We start from the raw sequence: 17,208 nt of genomic DNA, 5'->3' as shown, positions 1-17,208 counted from the left end.
TGGAGGTGGAAGAGGGCATAGAGGTGATAAATGGTGATAAAAAAATAAAATAAGGGAGAAGAAGAAAACAAAAAATTTTTAGTTACTGTTGTAACTAAAACTACACAACAAAGTGACTATAGGTTACTCTTATGGCTGTAGAATTCAGTGGAGGAGCTAGGGTTCAAGGCTTGGTAGCAGGACTCCAGTGTCCATGCTTTCAGGTATTGTGAATATACTGCTATCAAGTTTAGAGCCTTTGAAGCCTGAGCTAGTTGGATATTTTAAAAAGAATTAATTTAAAGTTCTTTAGACATGTCCCATGCCAAGAACCAAATACCCAGAACTGTAACAAGGATTAAAAAATTGTATGTTGCCCTGGCTGGTATGGTTCAGTTGGTTGAAGTGCACCAAAACGTTGTGGGTTCAATTCCCAGTCAGGGCACATATCCAGGTTGTGTGTTTGATCCCTGGTCAGGATGCCTGCAGGAGGCAATTGATCGATGTTTCACTCTCACATCAATGTTTCTCTCTCCCCCTCCCTCTCTCCCTTCTCCTTCCCCTCCCCCTCCCTCTCCCTTCTCCTTTCTCTAAAATCAGTTTTTTTAAAAAATCGTATGTTATTCCTAGGATTGAATGCTGAGGTTCAGAGCACATCAATAATATTAATAAACATGTGTTTTTTGTTTTTAAATTAGGCAACTGCTTTTCCCACAGAAGTCAAAGATTTGACCAAGAGAATTCGTACCGTTCTTATGGCCACTGCTCAAATGAAAGAGCATGAAAAAGACCCTGAAATGCTAATTGATCTCCAGTATAGCTTAGCCAAGTCCTATGCAAGCACCCCAGAGCTCAGGAAAACCTGGCTTGATAGCATGGCCAAGATTCACGTAAAAAATGGAGATTTTTCAGAGGTAACTACTTAAGGCTTTGTTTTAAACACAGCCTTGCCAAATCCCTGGAGCACATTCTAACAGCTCTTTCTTTGTCATCCTTTTTTCAGGCAGCAATGTGTTATGTCCATGTAGCAGCTTTGGTTGCAGAGTTCCTTCATCGAAAAAGTAAGATATTTCTGTTATTAGAGATAGGGAGAATTTCAGTTAGTGCAATAGTTTTTATCCTTGTAGCTTGCAGCTGTGAATGTGATATAATTGAGCTCTGAAAAAATGTTCACCTTTAGCCTCATTCAGTGTTTAACAGAAGTTGTTCTTTAAAAAAACAAAACTGGATTGTTCATTTTGCCTTCTGCTTTCATTAAGAGTTAAATAGCCTGATATTCAATGTTTATTTTCCAACACTGTCTCCCTGGAAGTCTGCCACAGATTAAATTCTTCGTAAGGCTCATGAGAAGCTCTGGATAATACCATTCACGTATTTTCCCCTCGTCTGCCTCAAGTTCACCAACAACTGCCCACAGATTTAATCTCCACAGTCGCTTTAGTGCAACAGTACCTTGGTATTAAAGAGTAGTCAGCACATCATCAACATGGCCAAATAAGACATTCCTTGTTTGTCCTCCCCCCCCACAACAATTTGGCATCCATTCAGAGACAAAATTGCCTTTGTGGAAGCTCTGGGAGCTAGTGCCTTATGCCAAGGAACCTGGGAGGAATGTTACCAACCTCTGCATTAGGTAATAGGCAGACAGATCTCAGTCCTGGTTGTGGATCCTGCAATGGCTCATGCACTGGCTCCAGCCCTTCCTAGCTGCAGTCTAGGAGCCCCTGGAGAATACTATCTTATGTAATCACCCATAGACAAGAGAGCCTTGGTGGAAATGTAGGAGTTCAGTGGAGAAATTCCAGCATGCCACTAGAGCCACTAGAGTACACACACACACACACACACACACACACACACACGCGCGCGTTTAAATGCATTGGAGAAGGTAAAGTTTTACTTTACTCGTGTCACCCCTTCCCCAAGGTGGCATAACTCAGTGCCAAGAGAGACATCTTGTCTGTGATTTCTTTCACGGGAAAAGAGAAAGCATGAGAATGGACACCTGGCTTCCCCAGCTGTACAGGATGCTGCCAAAGAGGCCCATTGCTCTTTCGCCCCATCCAGAGTGCTGAGTTGTGAGCTTCATGACTGGGGGTGGGGGCAGGAAGAAGTTGGAAAAGTGGCAAATAGGACTCTCAGAAGGCATTAAAGAGACATGGGTCATATACTAGCTCAAGAAGCCCACCAACAAGCTGCTAGGGACATTTAGCCTTTGGTTCCCTCCAACTGGCCCATAAGCACCCTCCAGTGCCCCATGTGCTTCAACCACACCTCTCCTATTCTATAGCCAACTTCTTATGCATGCTCCTGATGGCAGCAAGAGCAAGCTTTAGCAGACAGCTAGTGAGCACAAGCAAAAAGTAGGCCAGAATCTGTGGGCCAGGGAGAGACCACAAACTTGAACTTTATCACCACTCTTGGGAAAGCAAAAATGGAGGCTGTTTGCACCTGGCCCAGTGTGTTGCATGGTGGAGAGAAGGCATACAAACTTACGAATTCTGCCACAAGAGAGAACAAGAAGTATGGAGAAGATGTATCCATAAAAAAACTTGTGCAAGCCTCAGAATCCCTAGCAAGGCAGGTGGAAAGCATTTCTCTCCCAAAGTCAGTCAGTAAAGACAGTTGGAAGTGACTGCTACTTCAAATGTGAAGACAGCAATGCCAGACAGCATGGATGGAGCTGGAGAGCATTATGCTAGATGAAATAAGCCAGTCAGAAAAGATAAATATCACATGATATCACTCATTTGTGGATTGTAATGAACAACATAAACCGATGAACAAAAACAGATCCAGAGACAGAGAAGCATTGATCAGATGCTCAAACCTCAGAGGGAAGGTAGGGGAGGATGGGGGTAAGGAGGAGAGATCAACCAGAGGACTTGTATGCATGCATATAAGCATAACCAATGGACGCAGACAATGGGGTGAGGGTGAGGGCAGGATTTGGGGAGTGGGGGGGCAATGAGGGGATAAGGACACATTTGTAATACCTTAATCAATAAAGGGGAAAAAATGAAGGAAACATGACATTACCAATAACCTTCCAGTAATCAAACTCAAACACTTGGAGAGCTGTAATTTTACCTAATAAAGAATTCAAAATAGCTGTTTAAGGAAGTGCATTGAGTTACAATAAAATAGAAAGAAAATTCAATGAAATCAGGAAAAAAAATACATGAACAAAATGAGGTTATACAAAGAGATAGAAATCATTAAAAAGAACCAAACTTTTGAGCTGAAGAATACAATGAAGTGAAAAATGAAATAGAGAGCATTACCAGCAGGATCAAACAGAAGAAATAATCTGTGAATTAGAGGGGAGGACCTTTCAAATTATCCAGTCAGAGGAGAGAAAAGAATGAAGAAAGTGTCAACATAAGAAACACCCAAGCCTTCCAGTGGTCGGCAAACCGCGGCTCACGAGCCACATGCAGCTCTTTGGTCCCTTGAGTGTGGCTCTTCCACAAAATACCACGTGCGGGTGTGCACGTACAGTGCAATTGAAACTTCGTGGCCCATGCACAGAAGTTGGTATTTTGTGGAAGAGCCACACTCAAGGGGCCAAAGAGCCACATGTGGCTTGCGAGCTGCAGTTTGCCAACCACTGCTAACCGGTTTGGCTCAGTAGATAGAGCAGCGGCCTGCGGTCCCAGGTTTGATTCCGGTCAAGGGCATGTACCTTGGTCGCGGGCACATCCTCAGTAGGGGGTGTGTGCAGGAGGCAGCTAATCAGTGTTTCTAACACTGTACCCCTCTCCCTTTCTATAAAAAAAATCAATAAAATATATTTTAAAAAAAGAAACACCCAAGCCTGTAAAAATTTGTATGAGTTTTTTTAGTCAAACAGATGACAATTGCTAGGAAGCCAAACCTCAGTGGATTGGGAAAATGCTCCCCAAAAATGACAGTTTTGTACCTTATTATACATTACAATCAAAAGAGGAGGAAGTGAAATCCATTAGTGACAGATTAGGGAGGCTGGAGAAAGGAAAGCAGTGGGGTGGGGGGACCTCTGGGCTTGGATAAAAAGTAAAATGACAGACATATATTTTGCCTAGTTGGTTACAGGATAGATAAGTCAAAAATTAACATGATAACAATAATAATGAGGGGATTTATGGTCTCTGCTCTGGTAGTGGTATGTCTGGAGATGTCCAGAAAATGGAAACTTACCTTGACATTCCAAAGGCCTGTTATCACAGATGCAAAAGACAGTAGACAGGCTCAGGTTCAGTTAAGGTCAAGATTGACTTTTTTCAAGGAAGATTCTAGCCTGGGACATGATTACCTGCCATAAACTGCTTTTAGTTTAAAAAGTTTTAATTTCAGACCATCTTTTGTGGTTACTTGAGGTCTCTGAGTTTGTAAGGCTGCCACACAGACCTCCCCTGAGCTTGTCAGGTTTACTATGTGGCCCCCTTTTCATCCACAGAACTTATAAGGGAACCCCCATAAGGCTATCAGTGGATTTCTCAGCAGAAACCTTAGCTAGGAGTGGGATGGTATATGTAAAGTGCTAAAAGAAGAAAAACTGCCAACCAAGAATATTCTATCCAGCAAAGCTGTCCAGAAATGAAGGACAAATACTTTCCTTAAGCAAACAAAAGCTGAAGGAATTCATCACCACTAGACCTGCCTTACAGGAAATGCCAAAGGAAGTTCTTCAAGCTGAAATAAAAGGATGCTAATTAGTAATATGAAAACATGTGAAAAGGATCTGTGTGAATGGATAAAGATGTGGCAACAGAATATACAACAGAATATTATTCAGCCATGAAAAAAGAAAGAAATCCTGTCATTTGTGACAACAAAGATGGACTCCCAAAGGCATTATATTAAGTCAGACAGCAAAAGACAAATACTATATGATCTCACTTATATGTGGAATCTAAAAAAGCTAAACTTGTATAAAAACAGAGTACAATGGTTTTTCTAAGTTTGGCTTTTATTGATGTTGTTCAAAGGGTACAGACTTGCTACTTACAAGATGAATAAGTTCTGGAGATTTAATATAGCATAATGATTATAATTAACAAAATATACTTGAAAGTTGCTAAGAGAGTAGATCTTAAATGTTCCCTGCCCCCAAAATGGTAATTATGTGTGCTGATTAGCGTTACTGTGTTAATTTTCAGTGTGTGTGTGTGTGTGTGTGTGTGTGTGTGTGTGTCAAATCAACACATGTACTTTAAACTTATAGTGTTATATATCAAAAAATAATTGGCAATGGACATTGCAAAGAAATCTCTCACTATCTATCATAATGGCCAAGCTACTTCTTTTAAGGCAGTTGAATGAGTAATCTTAGATCAAAATGAAACCATATTGTGGGTGTGATATCACTCTGGTTTTGGCTATGAAAATACAACCATGTTTTGTTTTGTTTTTTAATTACAGAATTTCTACCATTAACTATGTATCTTTCATTTTACATCTAAGGCTCAGAGTCTGATTGCCTCTATTAATACCACTCATGAGGAGAAATTTTTTCTAAAAAGAGTCTTCCCAAACTTAGTATCATGATTAAAATGTAGATTCATTTTACTTATATTTTAAGTCAACACTTTCTGTTTGATACTGAAATTTTTTCATTCCTCACCTGAGGATTTTTTTCCATTGATTTTTAGAGAGAGTGGAAGAGAGGGAAAGACAGAGAGAAATATCGATATGAGAGAAACACACTGACTGGTTGCCTCCTGCATGAGCCCGAACCAGGGCCTGGCCTGAGGAGGAAGCTGCAACTGAGGCACATGCCCTTGACCGAAATTGAACCCAGGACCCTTCGGTCTGCAGGCAGATGCTCTATCCACTGAGCCAAACTGGCTAGGGCTTTGATACTGAAATTTTTTTTGAACGATGCATTTGCTTGCAATTGGTATACTCTAGTTTTCTCCTTTTGGTGCACATGTGAAATTACAGTAAAAATAAATATTGAACTTGAACACTGCCATTCCAAATAAACTAACAGATATGAGAACCCTAAACACAGTACTGAATAAATTTTAAGTGTATCTTTCAGAGAAATTAGGTTTATATTATCTCATCTTTTAAATTAGTCGACATGTGAAATAAGAGTTTTTGTCTGCTAAGTATAAAACTATATTCTTTAGATATTGAAATAGTTAAATATATTAAACTAGAGGCCCGGTGCATGAAATTCGTGCACTGGGGGGGGGGTGCCCCTCAGCCCAGCCTGCACCCTCTCCAATCTGGGACCCCTCAGGGGATGTCCGACTGCAGGTGGGATGGGATCGGGCCTAAACCAGCAGTCGGACATCCCTCTCACAATCCAGGACTGCTGGCTCCCAACCGCTCGCCTACCTGCCTGCCTGCCTGCCTAATTGCCCCTAATCGCTTCTGCCTGCCAGCCTGGTCACCCTCTCACAACTCTCCTGCCAACCTGATCAAAGCCTAACTGCTCCCCTGCTGGCCCAATCGCCCCAAATGCCCTCCCCTGCCAGCCTGGTCGCTCCCAACTGCCCTCCCCTGCCAGCCTGATTGCCCCCAACTGCCCTCCCCTGCCAGCCTAATTGCCCCCAACTGAACCTCCCCTGCCGGCCTGGTCTCCCCCAACTGCCCTCCCCTGCCAGCCTGATCGCCTCCAACTGAACCTCCCCTGCTGGCCTGGTCGCCCCCAACTGCCCTCCCCTGCTGACCTGATCGCCCACAACTGCCCTCCCCTGCCGGCCATCTTGTGACCACATGGGGAAGCCATCTTGTGTAATGGCGTGATGGTCAATTTGCATATTACTGCTCTATTATATAGGCTATTTTCCTAGAATTATTTTTCACAAATGCAAAGACCCCAAAATGAAACAAAACTCAAAAATTTTTTATTTCCATTCTCAATCCTTAAGCTTTAGAAATAAAACTATCCTATATAATAAAACCTGAATATGCAAATAGACCGAACAGCAGAATGACTGGTGGAATGACTGGTCACTATAATGCTCACCGACCACCAGGGGGCAGATGCTCAATGCAGGAGCTGCCCTCTGGTGGTCAGTACGCTCCCACAGGGGGAGTGCCACTCAGCCAGAAGTCGGGCTCACGGCTGGTGAGTGCAGCAGTGGTGGTGGGAGCCTCTCCCACCTCCACTGCAGGTGGGCAGTAAGGAGCAAGGGGTACCGGACTGCGAGAGCACTGGACTGCAAGAGGGATGTCTAACTGCTGGATTAGGCCCGATCTGTGGGGGGAGGGGGGGGGGGAATCAGGCCTAAGCCAGCAGGTGGACATCCCCTGAGGGGTCCCCAACTTCAAGAGGGAGCAGGCTGGGCTGAGGGACTCCCCCACTCCCCCCCCAAGTGCACAAATTTCATGCACTGGGCCTCTAGTAGGAGATAAAATAGCAACTAATATAGAATACTAGAGGCCCGATGCATGAAATTCGTGCTAGAGTAGGCCTTCCTTCCCCCAGCTGCCAGCACCGGCTTCCCTCGCAGCCCTGGCTTCATCCAGAAGGTTGTCTGGAAGGACTTTCGGTCTAATTAGCATATTATGCTTTTGTTATTATAGATATACTAGAGGCCCGGTGCACAAAAATTTGTGCACTCGGGTGGGTCCCTCAGCCCGGCCTGTGCCCTCTCACAGTCTGGGGTCCCTCGGGGGCCCCTTCCCCTGGCTGCTGGCACCAGTTTTCCTCCGGCTCCTGGAACCCAGGCCTTCGCTCTTCACCAGGGGAGCTAAGCCCCTCGCTGCTCACCGCGTGCGGGCCCCGGGGGCGTGGCGGAGGCCGGCGCAGCAGGCTTCCCTCTTCGCTCTTCGCTCGCCACGCCAGCCTTCGCTCACTGCTCCTGCCTGGGGCCAGCCAGCTTTGCCCCATTGCTTGGTGCCTACATATGCAAATTAACCACCATCTTTCTTGGCAGTTGATTTGCATATTGCCCTGATTAGCCAATGGGAAGCGTAGCGAAGGTACAGTCAATTACCCTTTTTGTCTTTTATTAGATAGGATATTGCTGTGGTTTTTTTGGATGTTAGCATGAGGCAGCTTGCCTGAACACCAAACACTATGTATGACATGTTTCAACAAGTGTAAATAGTGCTTTTAACTAATGATTTAAATATTTATTTCATAATACCTTCAAAGTTTTTTTAGAAGTTATACTTCATAGAAATCAAAGAGCCCTGTCTGAGTAGGAAAAGGTGATGTTTTTCATTTTAAACAAAAATAATGTTAAATTTAGGAAAAGTTCACATGTTTATTTATAGGTGCTGTCTATTTTTAAATCTGGACTATGCTACTTGCTTGAACTAGAAAACCTTATTCTAAAATGGTGGCAGTGGGAAAATCCTCAGACTTTTTTTTCCCTTAGATTCAATCATTCATATGATTTAAAACACCTTCTTTTGTTAATTATCTAATCAAACTATGATAGTTATGCTAAAGGAGACTACTAATTTAAAACAAGTTAAAAACTGAATCTAACCTGTCATCCAGTCAGAGAACTCCATTATCTAGGCAAGACCTGGATATTCACAGAGTAAATGAAAGTATATTTGAGTGCAAAACTGAAAAAAAAAGTTTCATTTATACTTTTAAGACAAACTTATTTAACAAAAATAATTGAGTAATTCTGGAGCCCTTTATTTTCTATCATTAAGCGTCCTTTGATAATTAACACAAAAGGGAAGGAGAGTTAGCTGTATTTTAAATCTCTGGCATATTAATTGCCAAAAAAGTTTGTGTTTTCTCAAAGTCTTATGCCATTTCTCTTGAAGTCATTACGAAGCAGTTTATTTTTTAAAATTAATATATTTTTATTGATTTCAGAGAGGAATGGAGAGGGAGAGAGAGATAAAAACATCAAAATGAGAGAGAATTGTTGATCACCTGCCTCCTGCACTCCCCTACTGGGCATCGAGCTCACAGCAGGGCATGTGCCCTTGACCAGAATCGAACCCGGGACCCTTCAGTCAGCAGGCCGAGGCTCTATCCACTGAACCAAACCAGCTGGGGCATGAAGCATTGTTTAAATCAAGATGGAATGAAATACTACTGACCAGCTGTCGCATTAGAGACAAGTTTTCCTGTATAGAGTTTTTAAGAAAAAAAAATAGTTTGTCTTGTTGGGTGGTTGCCTAAACAAGCAAGGACTTTAGCCCTTGCTCCCCAGGGGTGTCTACAAATCCTTTTTCTCATGTTTTAGACCAGTGGTTCTCAACCTTCCTAATGCCGCGACCCTTTAATACAGTTCCTCATGTTGTGGTGACCCCCAACCGTAAAATTATTTTCGTTGCTACTTCATAACTATAATTTTGCTACTGTTATGAATTGTAATGTAAATATCTGATATGCAGGATGTATTTTCATTGTTACAAATTGAACATAGTTAAAGCATAGTGATTAATCACAAAAACAATATGTAATTATATATGTGTTTCCCGATGGTCTTAGGCGACCCCTATGAAAGGGTCGTTTGACCCCCAAAGGGGTAGCGACCCACAGGTTGAGAACCACTGTTTTAGACACTGAACTGAAAGGGAAAGGGGGTGGGAGGTGTGCAGTTTTCCCTGCCACGCCCCTAGCCTCAAACTTCTTTCCTACAGCTACAGCTTTAGTTCTTTCTACTAGACAGACCTTAAGGATTATCATTCTCTTCCTTTTACCAAAGTTACCTTGAGGTGGTGATACTGGTTCTTATTCCCATCCCCAAAAATATAAAATTACAGATCTAAATGTCTTTACTTCTGTTTTGTCTGAGAACCTCAAAATGTTCTAGATCTCATTCTCTGGAGGTCAGACTTTATGTATCTCTTGCTGAGTGAGGGCACAACTGTTTTCTCCCAGGGAATTCCAGAGTCAAGTTTCTGCATTCTTCCACCACCACATAGCACCCAAGGTTCAGCAAAGCTTTAGGCCTGTAGGGCTCCCCCATCAACCCTGGAAAAGGAATTTTCTTTCCCAGAGAGTCTGTTATTTTCATTCCTTATAGGGTAATGTTGATCCCTTTCCCAAGTTTTGTACTCAGGATCTAGTAGTTTAGGTTCTATAAAGCTTTTTATTCCCCAGTGCCTTACCAATCACAGATTTTTTTTTCCTTTTTGGCCCTCCCTTCAGGACTTTTATGTCTTACCCTTCTTCTGACTAGCAGTCTTATTTTATCAAGGGTTGGACAGTTTGCATGTTGTTTTCCTTAGGATAGCAGCCAGGAATACAGAAACTACAGCTGTTTATGAAGAGCAAGGTCAGGAATCTAGGTCACATACCAGAAAAATCGGTAGACTCTCCAAGACCACTTTATCTAATACTACGTAGGGCTTTGTGAGAGCCCTCTAATACATGCCTCCTTCTCTTGCGATATATACACTGGCCACTTCTAGAATCAGTAACTTGTTTCATCTGAAAATCTTTCTGGAACTAAGGGGAATCAGAATTTTCCCCCAAGTATTTTTAAGATGGTAACAAACAAAAGGGCCCTCATATCCTTGGATAGTTATTTGGGTGTTGATAACGTAAGCAAAAAGGAGAAATAGTCTCCTCTAGGTAGAGAGATATCGTCAGGCATAGGAACCACATAACACACTTAAGCAAAAATAGTGGACTCTGAAGTTGAAAATCACACTAGAAGTCTTTATACCAGGTGATGTAGACACAACCTCCAAAAGTAGATGTTGAGCTGTTTCTGAGAAGACACCTAATTACCCTCCTTCTAAAAGGCACTCTCCCTAGATGCTTTAGCCTTATCTGATCTCGGGCATTTTGTCCTCCCCCAAATCACAGCATTATATACATCATTGAAGAAGGAAATGATGAAAAACCCCAGATTTGGGAATCACTTAAAGTAATAATCTCCTCAGAGCAGACAGGAATGTTTCCCTCAGCCATGGACTAGCAGCCTAAGGCCTTCAAGGATTGACCCTTTTCCTTGGTAAAGATTACATTCTGTATCTCTTCACTCAAGATTTTTCTTTCATAATTGAGATTTTATCAGTTGTTTTGAGGTTAAGTACACAGACATTTCAGTTTGTACACAATTCTTAACTTTCGTACCCAAAATCTAAAAAGTCATGTAGTTGTGATTCTTTTCTAAACAGTTATTTCGGTGACTTACCAGCTTAAAATGTGCAGTTAGCTAATTTTCCTTAATAGAGTATCAAGTACCAATATCTTCAAATGTTGATACGCTTTTACATCGAAGTCCCACTAGTTCACAATTTAATATCAGATGCTCTAGATCCGTGGTCGGCAAACTGCGGCTCGCGAGCCACATGAGGCTCTTTGGCCCCTTGAGTGTGGCTCTTCCTAAGTCTTGGGAATATCCTAATTAAGTTAATAACAATGTGCCTACCTATATAGTTTAAGTTTAAAAAATTTGGCTCTCAAAAGAAATTTCAATCATACTGTTGATAATTGGCTCTGTTGACTAATGAGTTTGCCGACCACTGCTCTCGATAGTCAAATCTTCAATCTTTCACAGCACATTAACAAAGTTACTAGGAAAACTGGAACTACTATACCAAAGATGTTGCAGATGCACAAAATCCTGAAAGGGAGAGGCCAAGATCAAGGAATGGTTTATTTAGGAAATAATTCTACCAAAAACATGAGAATAGAAGTAATTTAATATGTTCAAGACATATTAAATGCATGACTAATTCCATATTGCCATTTAGGATGCTTTTGTATTATAGGATATAAAAACTACCCCATCTATGGAATATTAAGCTGACGCCCAAGATAATCAAATCCTCTCCCATATTCAATATCCCACTATTTTCTGGTTGTCCCCCCCACAAAAAAAAAAACCCAACCAGCAAAAGAAGCTAAATTTAGACTTAAAAAATAGGATGAAGTGGAATTCCCTCCTTCTTAAAAATGTTTCTAGAGCTACTACAAACATTGCATTTCCAAAATAGTTGATATAAATATTCCTCTGAATTATACAAGGGAGGCAGGGATCACTGATGAGACATGGTACATGGTATTAATCAGACCTGGCTTCTTTCTCTTCTGCTACATCCAAGGCTGGACTCCCCTCATTTTTAGTTTCTCCACTTTCTGCAGATCTTTAGGTTCCTGGTTAGCCACTTTGGCCTGTTTTCCCTTTGCTCCCCTCCCCCTTTTGTTTGTACTTTTTTTGTTTGTTTCCACTTTGCAGGAGCAGGTTTAGCTGACAAGCTTGCCCATCTCCTCTTAGGCTCCTTCACTGTCCCCTTGGTGGAACTGACCTTTTTCTTGGCCTTATGGCTGCGGGGGCAGGCGAGTGCCGACAACCTTCTGGAACCTGGGCTGCCTGGCTGCTGCCCCTTCTCCCACTGCCCAACCCTCCACGGGAGTGGTTTCACTCAAGTTTTAGGGCCCTCTTCCTTACTGCCTAGCTCTTAATTTCATAGAGATGATCAAGTGGAAGGTTTTCTCCTAAATTTGAGATATTTTACTGCAAGACTACTTTGAGTGCCCTGGAGACCACCTGCCAGCCTGAGGCCTGTTTGTTACTGGTCCACGATCAGGAGGAATGTTGTCCTGAATGTAAATCAATTGTGTCACTGAGCACAATGTTTAGTTCAGCTGACTTTTGCTTTTCTTTTCATGGAAAGACTCTGTCGAAGAAGGAAATGAATTGATTTACATTCTGGTATGGGTTCCGTATCTTGCTGTGGTCAGTACTTTGAAGAGAAGTCTGTAACAGACCATTTTAGGCATGCTTATCTTCAGAAATGAAGTGTGTCATACTTTCAAGTGTGTCATGTTCTTTCTTCAGTGGTTTTTATTAGCTAATGTGCTTGAACAGAAACAGTTCTAAAGTCCAGTAAATCTCATTATTTCTGACACGCCTTCTGCCTTAACAGAAATCCACTGACCATCCCCTATGTGTTTCTCCATTCTTGACAAAGTACTTTAAAGCAACTCCATCTTCCCTCACCAGAATTTCATATCTCTAATAACAGTGTGGTTCTTACTTGATAACCCATGTTGTATCAAGCATCTTATCAGAAGATACATGTATGTCTTGTTAGCTTTCATTTAGACAAGAAGAGTTGGCAAACTCTAAGCCCTGTAACATGATCTTTTCCCACAAGAATTCTGAGAAATCGCAGTATGTGGTTTGGCTTTCTTAAACCTTCCTTCTTCCTTCTCCAACTTCTCACCCGGGATGCTTACCAGATATTTAGCTGTGAGTAGTCATTATTTCTAAGCATCACTATTAGAGAAATTGTAGAATAGGTTTTTCTAGATTGCAATCGATTCTAGATTGTAGAATAGATTGCAATAAGTGTTTGTTCCCTTTGTGACCAGCCACTTTTCACTGACTAGAAGATTCTGTCATAAGGAGGCTGAATTTTCCTTAACTCTAAAATTACCCACTTAGATAAGGGTAAATGTAGCAACAACAGGAGTTGTTGGACATCTTCCTCTGTCCAGAATCTGTAGGGCAACAATGTAGTCTTCTGTACCTAAACTCCTGCCTGACAGTGACAATTTGGTCCATGATCCTATAGCACCTGTTCTCAGCTTGAACTCACTTCCTACTTCCCAGGGATCCAGCTGCAGAGTCATTTACTATACCAGCTGGCAGCAATTATTTTATTCTGTTTTGGAGAAGCTAGTATATTTTTGGCAGCTTTGTTTGGTAATAACAATTCATTGAATACTACTTCTTTTTTTAATCTTCACCCGAGGATATTTTTCCATTGATTTTTAGAGAGAGTGGAAGAGAGAGGGAAAGACAGATTCATTGATGTGAGAGAAACAAATCGATTGGTTGCCTCCTGCGTGTACCCTGACCAGGGCCCTGGTGGGGGAGGAGTCTACAACTGCGGTACTGCCCTTGACTGGAATCAAACCCAGGACCCTTCGGTCTGCAGGCCGATGCTCTATCCACTGAGCCAAACTGGTTAGGGCTTGAATACTTCTTATATGCTAGGTTCTGTTCTAAACACTTTACTTTCATTTAATTATCATAAGTTAATTATCTCTGTTTTACAGATGATGAGACCAAGTCTTAGAGAGATAAACATGTCTAAAAGCACACAGTTAGTGACAGAAGTGGGTCTACGTAGCTCCAAGTCTCTGGTTCTTCTGTGTCCTGTCCTGTTTTTCTAAGAATGCTTCATACTTTCCATCTGTTTTATTTTCTTTTCTTAAAATACTAGAGGCCCGATGTGTTTGGCCAACAGGGGGCAATAACATGTAGATTAAGATGCCCTGAACTGTCTGGCAGCAAGCAATCATCCCTTTTCAGGTTTGGGGAGCCAATTCCAGCATGTCAGCAAGGGCTGAATCATCTAGAGTGGCAAGGGCACCGATGCACGAAATTCGTGCAAGGGGCTTGGCCCCAGCTGCTTCACCCGGGCCCGGCTGGCCCTCACAGCCCCTTGCAGCCCCAGCTTCATCTGGAATGTCATCCAGATGGTCATTCTGCTGTTCAGTCTAATTAGCATATTAGCTCTTTATTATATAGGATGTTTTATTGATATCAGAGAGAGGAAGGAAGAGAGAAAGAGGGATAGAAACATCAATGATGAGAGAGAATCATCAATGAGCTGCCTCCTACACGCCCCCCACTGGGGACCAAGCCTGCAACCCGGGCATGTGCCCTGAGTGGGAATCAAACCAAGAGCTCCTGGTTCATAGGTAGATGCTCAACTATTGAGCTGCTCCAGTGGGCGCCATCTGTTTTATTTTTCTGCCTGTCTTACAAGTCCTAGATTAGGCCTCCCACAACAACTGACTTTTCCCAAAAAATTTCCAGTAAAGTCAGGAGCTACAGATGGTTACAGAAACTCTTTCAGTGATTACCTGAAAAGTACATGCCCTCCTTGTTTAGTGAGACCATAGTTGAACACAGGATGAAATTATTTGTAACAGTTTTTAGATCTCACTAGAGAAAGATTTACTGTACTAGCCAATGAAAATGATATGTAGTCAGAGAATGAAACTTAGTTGTAAATAAGTTGAGCTCACTTTTTGGGGAAAAGACTGGTAGAATGTGTAGTAAATGAAAATAATTTATTAAAATATTTGTAACTGAAAATTGTACTTATGCCTTTGATCCTCACAAAGAATATCCATGTTTATTTTTAAGGGTAACCAATCATTCTAAGGCTGTTATTTACAAAACACTTTCATATATAAATTTACTTCACTGTTTTTTTGTTCATACAGAATTATTCCCTAATGGATGTTCAGCCTTCAAGAAAATTACTCCCAATATAGATGAAGAAGGAGCAATGAAAGAAGATGCTGGAATGATGGATGTTCATTATACTGAAGTAAGATTCCAGGGCCTGCATTGCCAGTTATATAAATTTAACTTCTTAAATATATGTTTATTTAACAATTAGTACAACTAACTTAATTTGGAAGGTATCTAAGGGTTGATGAACTGTAAGCATTAAGACTTCCCAGAGCAATGATGTTCCTGTTAGGAATGTGGAGAACCCTGTCTCTGGAACTCTTCCTAATGTCTGGTTTTAGAAATGCAACATTTATTATCTTCAAATCACCATCACAGTAACCAGATCAGGGTCAGCATAGTTTGGAGAATCTTCCATTAAAATATTGTTAAGGTTACAGTTAAGCAGAGGATCCATACAAGTATTTTTGAAATGGAAAATTTCTACTCTAAACTTCATATGGGTAGCAAATGGATTCAGTTGTCACACAGTCAACCAATATTTACTGAGCACTGACTTATGAGCAAGGTTCTGGACTTGATGATATAGGAGCTATCAAATAATTAGATATGTCTGATCTTTAACCTCTAATGTCTACCTGAGAGATAAGACACCATCACGAAATGAAAATAAGACAGTGCCATTTGAATAATATAAACAGTATGTTCCATGCAAAGTCAAAGGTGAAAGAGATACCTTTGAGCTGAAGTAGAACAGAGGAGGTATTAGATTAGAGAGGGGTTTGAAGAATGAGTTCATCTTGAAGGCGTACTAACAGGAGAATAGCAGGGACAAAAGTTAAGTGGTGGGAAAGTATAAGGCAGGTTTTAGGCACAAGTAAGTGGATCCTTTGGACTAAACCAGTGGATTTGTATAGAGAAAAGTAGTAGCTGAGGTCTTAATTTTGAGAAACTATGAATATTTGGGCTTTATTCATTAGACTGTTGAATTGCTATTAAAGGTTTTTGAGCCGAATCGTGACAAGATCAAAGCAAAGAAGAGGAAAGGTTAATTCAGTGGTAGTATGTATTGCAAGTGGATAGATAGAGGCTAGAGGCAGAGGCTAGAGAGGGGGCTACCCTAAGGGTCCAAATGTGATGCAGTTGAGTTGGGGCCTAAACCCAGATAGTGACAGATTCAGGCAAAACTTTGGCACAAAGAGGAAAACTTGCTGGCTGTAGGAGGGGAAGAGTCAAAGTAGCTCTGAGATTTCAGGTTTGGATATTAGAGAAAAATGATAGATGGATGATTTTACAGGTAAGACTATGAATTCAGTTTTTGATGTGTGTTGAATTTGAAGTAAAAGGTTATCAAAATGGAAATAAACATTAGGCCATGAGAAATTCAAAACTGGACCTAAGCAGAGAGATCAGGATTGGAAATCCGAATTTGGAAGTCATATCTGTGTAAGAATCAAATCAGAGTGAGGATGGGAGATAATATAGCAAATGAAGACCAGAGGACCAGGGACTGAACCATACAGAACTTCACAATTGAAGAATGGGAACATGAAAAAGAAGAAAAAATCAAAAGCAGAGAGATTTAAGGAATTGTAGTCCCATATGAATACATTTTTAAGTTGTATTAAGAAACACAAGAAGCAGTCAGGTTAAAGTGATAGAGACACACTTCATAAATACTAAATACTTTATGAGTTGTCTTTTAAAATACAAGCAAATCTCAATTAGCTCTAGTTTACTTAAGCTAAAATGATATTCCTGGAAGCTTTACCTACTGTTTCTGTATGAGTCTGTCTCCTGGTCAGTAAAATAAAGATAGTAATACTGTCCTGGTTACTTCACAATAAATCTGAAGGCTCTTTATAGGTCATTAAGTGCTGCATAAATGTCAAGCTTTATCACTGACTTACTTGAGAGTGAGGTTTCCTTTTATGCCCAGAATCTAGAAGAGTAGATATTTAAAATATGTTTGCTGAATTAATCATAACAGAATCGAGATACTGGAATTTTAGTTCCAGTTCGTTATCTGACTGTGACCCTTTGGGTAAATTAATTCACTTTTTGGATCTTAGATGATTTTCCATAGAATTCCAGTTGTTATGGCTGGCAGCAGAAAGATTCCAGGGAGTTCAGGGGAGATAAA

The 17,208-nt window shown here is 41.2% G+C and overlaps 1 protein-coding gene across 6 annotated transcripts in view; it reads left to right on the top strand.

The window, feature by feature from the left end:
- DOCK11 (dedicator of cytokinesis 11) overlaps nt 1–17,208 on the top strand; it is a 190,179-nt gene that overhangs the window by 154,926 nt on the left and 18,045 nt on the right. For all 6 annotated transcript variants that reach the window (XM_023758478.1, XM_023758474.1, XM_006082189.3 and 3 more), the window contains 3 exons: nt 678–893; nt 983–1,040; nt 15,095–15,201. In XM_023758478.1, the coding sequence (XP_023614246.1) occupies nt 678–893; nt 983–1,040; nt 15,095–15,201 (381 nt within the window). The remainder of the gene's footprint in view (nt 1–677; nt 894–982; nt 1,041–15,094; nt 15,202–17,208) is intronic.

Source organism: Myotis lucifugus, unplaced genomic scaffold (assembly GCF_000147115.1).
Source record: "Myotis lucifugus unplaced genomic scaffold, Myoluc2.0 scaffold_2, whole genome shotgun sequence".
NCBI lineage: Eukaryota > Metazoa > Chordata > Mammalia > Chiroptera > Vespertilionidae > Myotis > Myotis lucifugus.
The sequence above is the reverse complement of the archived record's forward strand: the minus strand, read 5'-3'. Positions and strand labels throughout refer to the sequence as shown.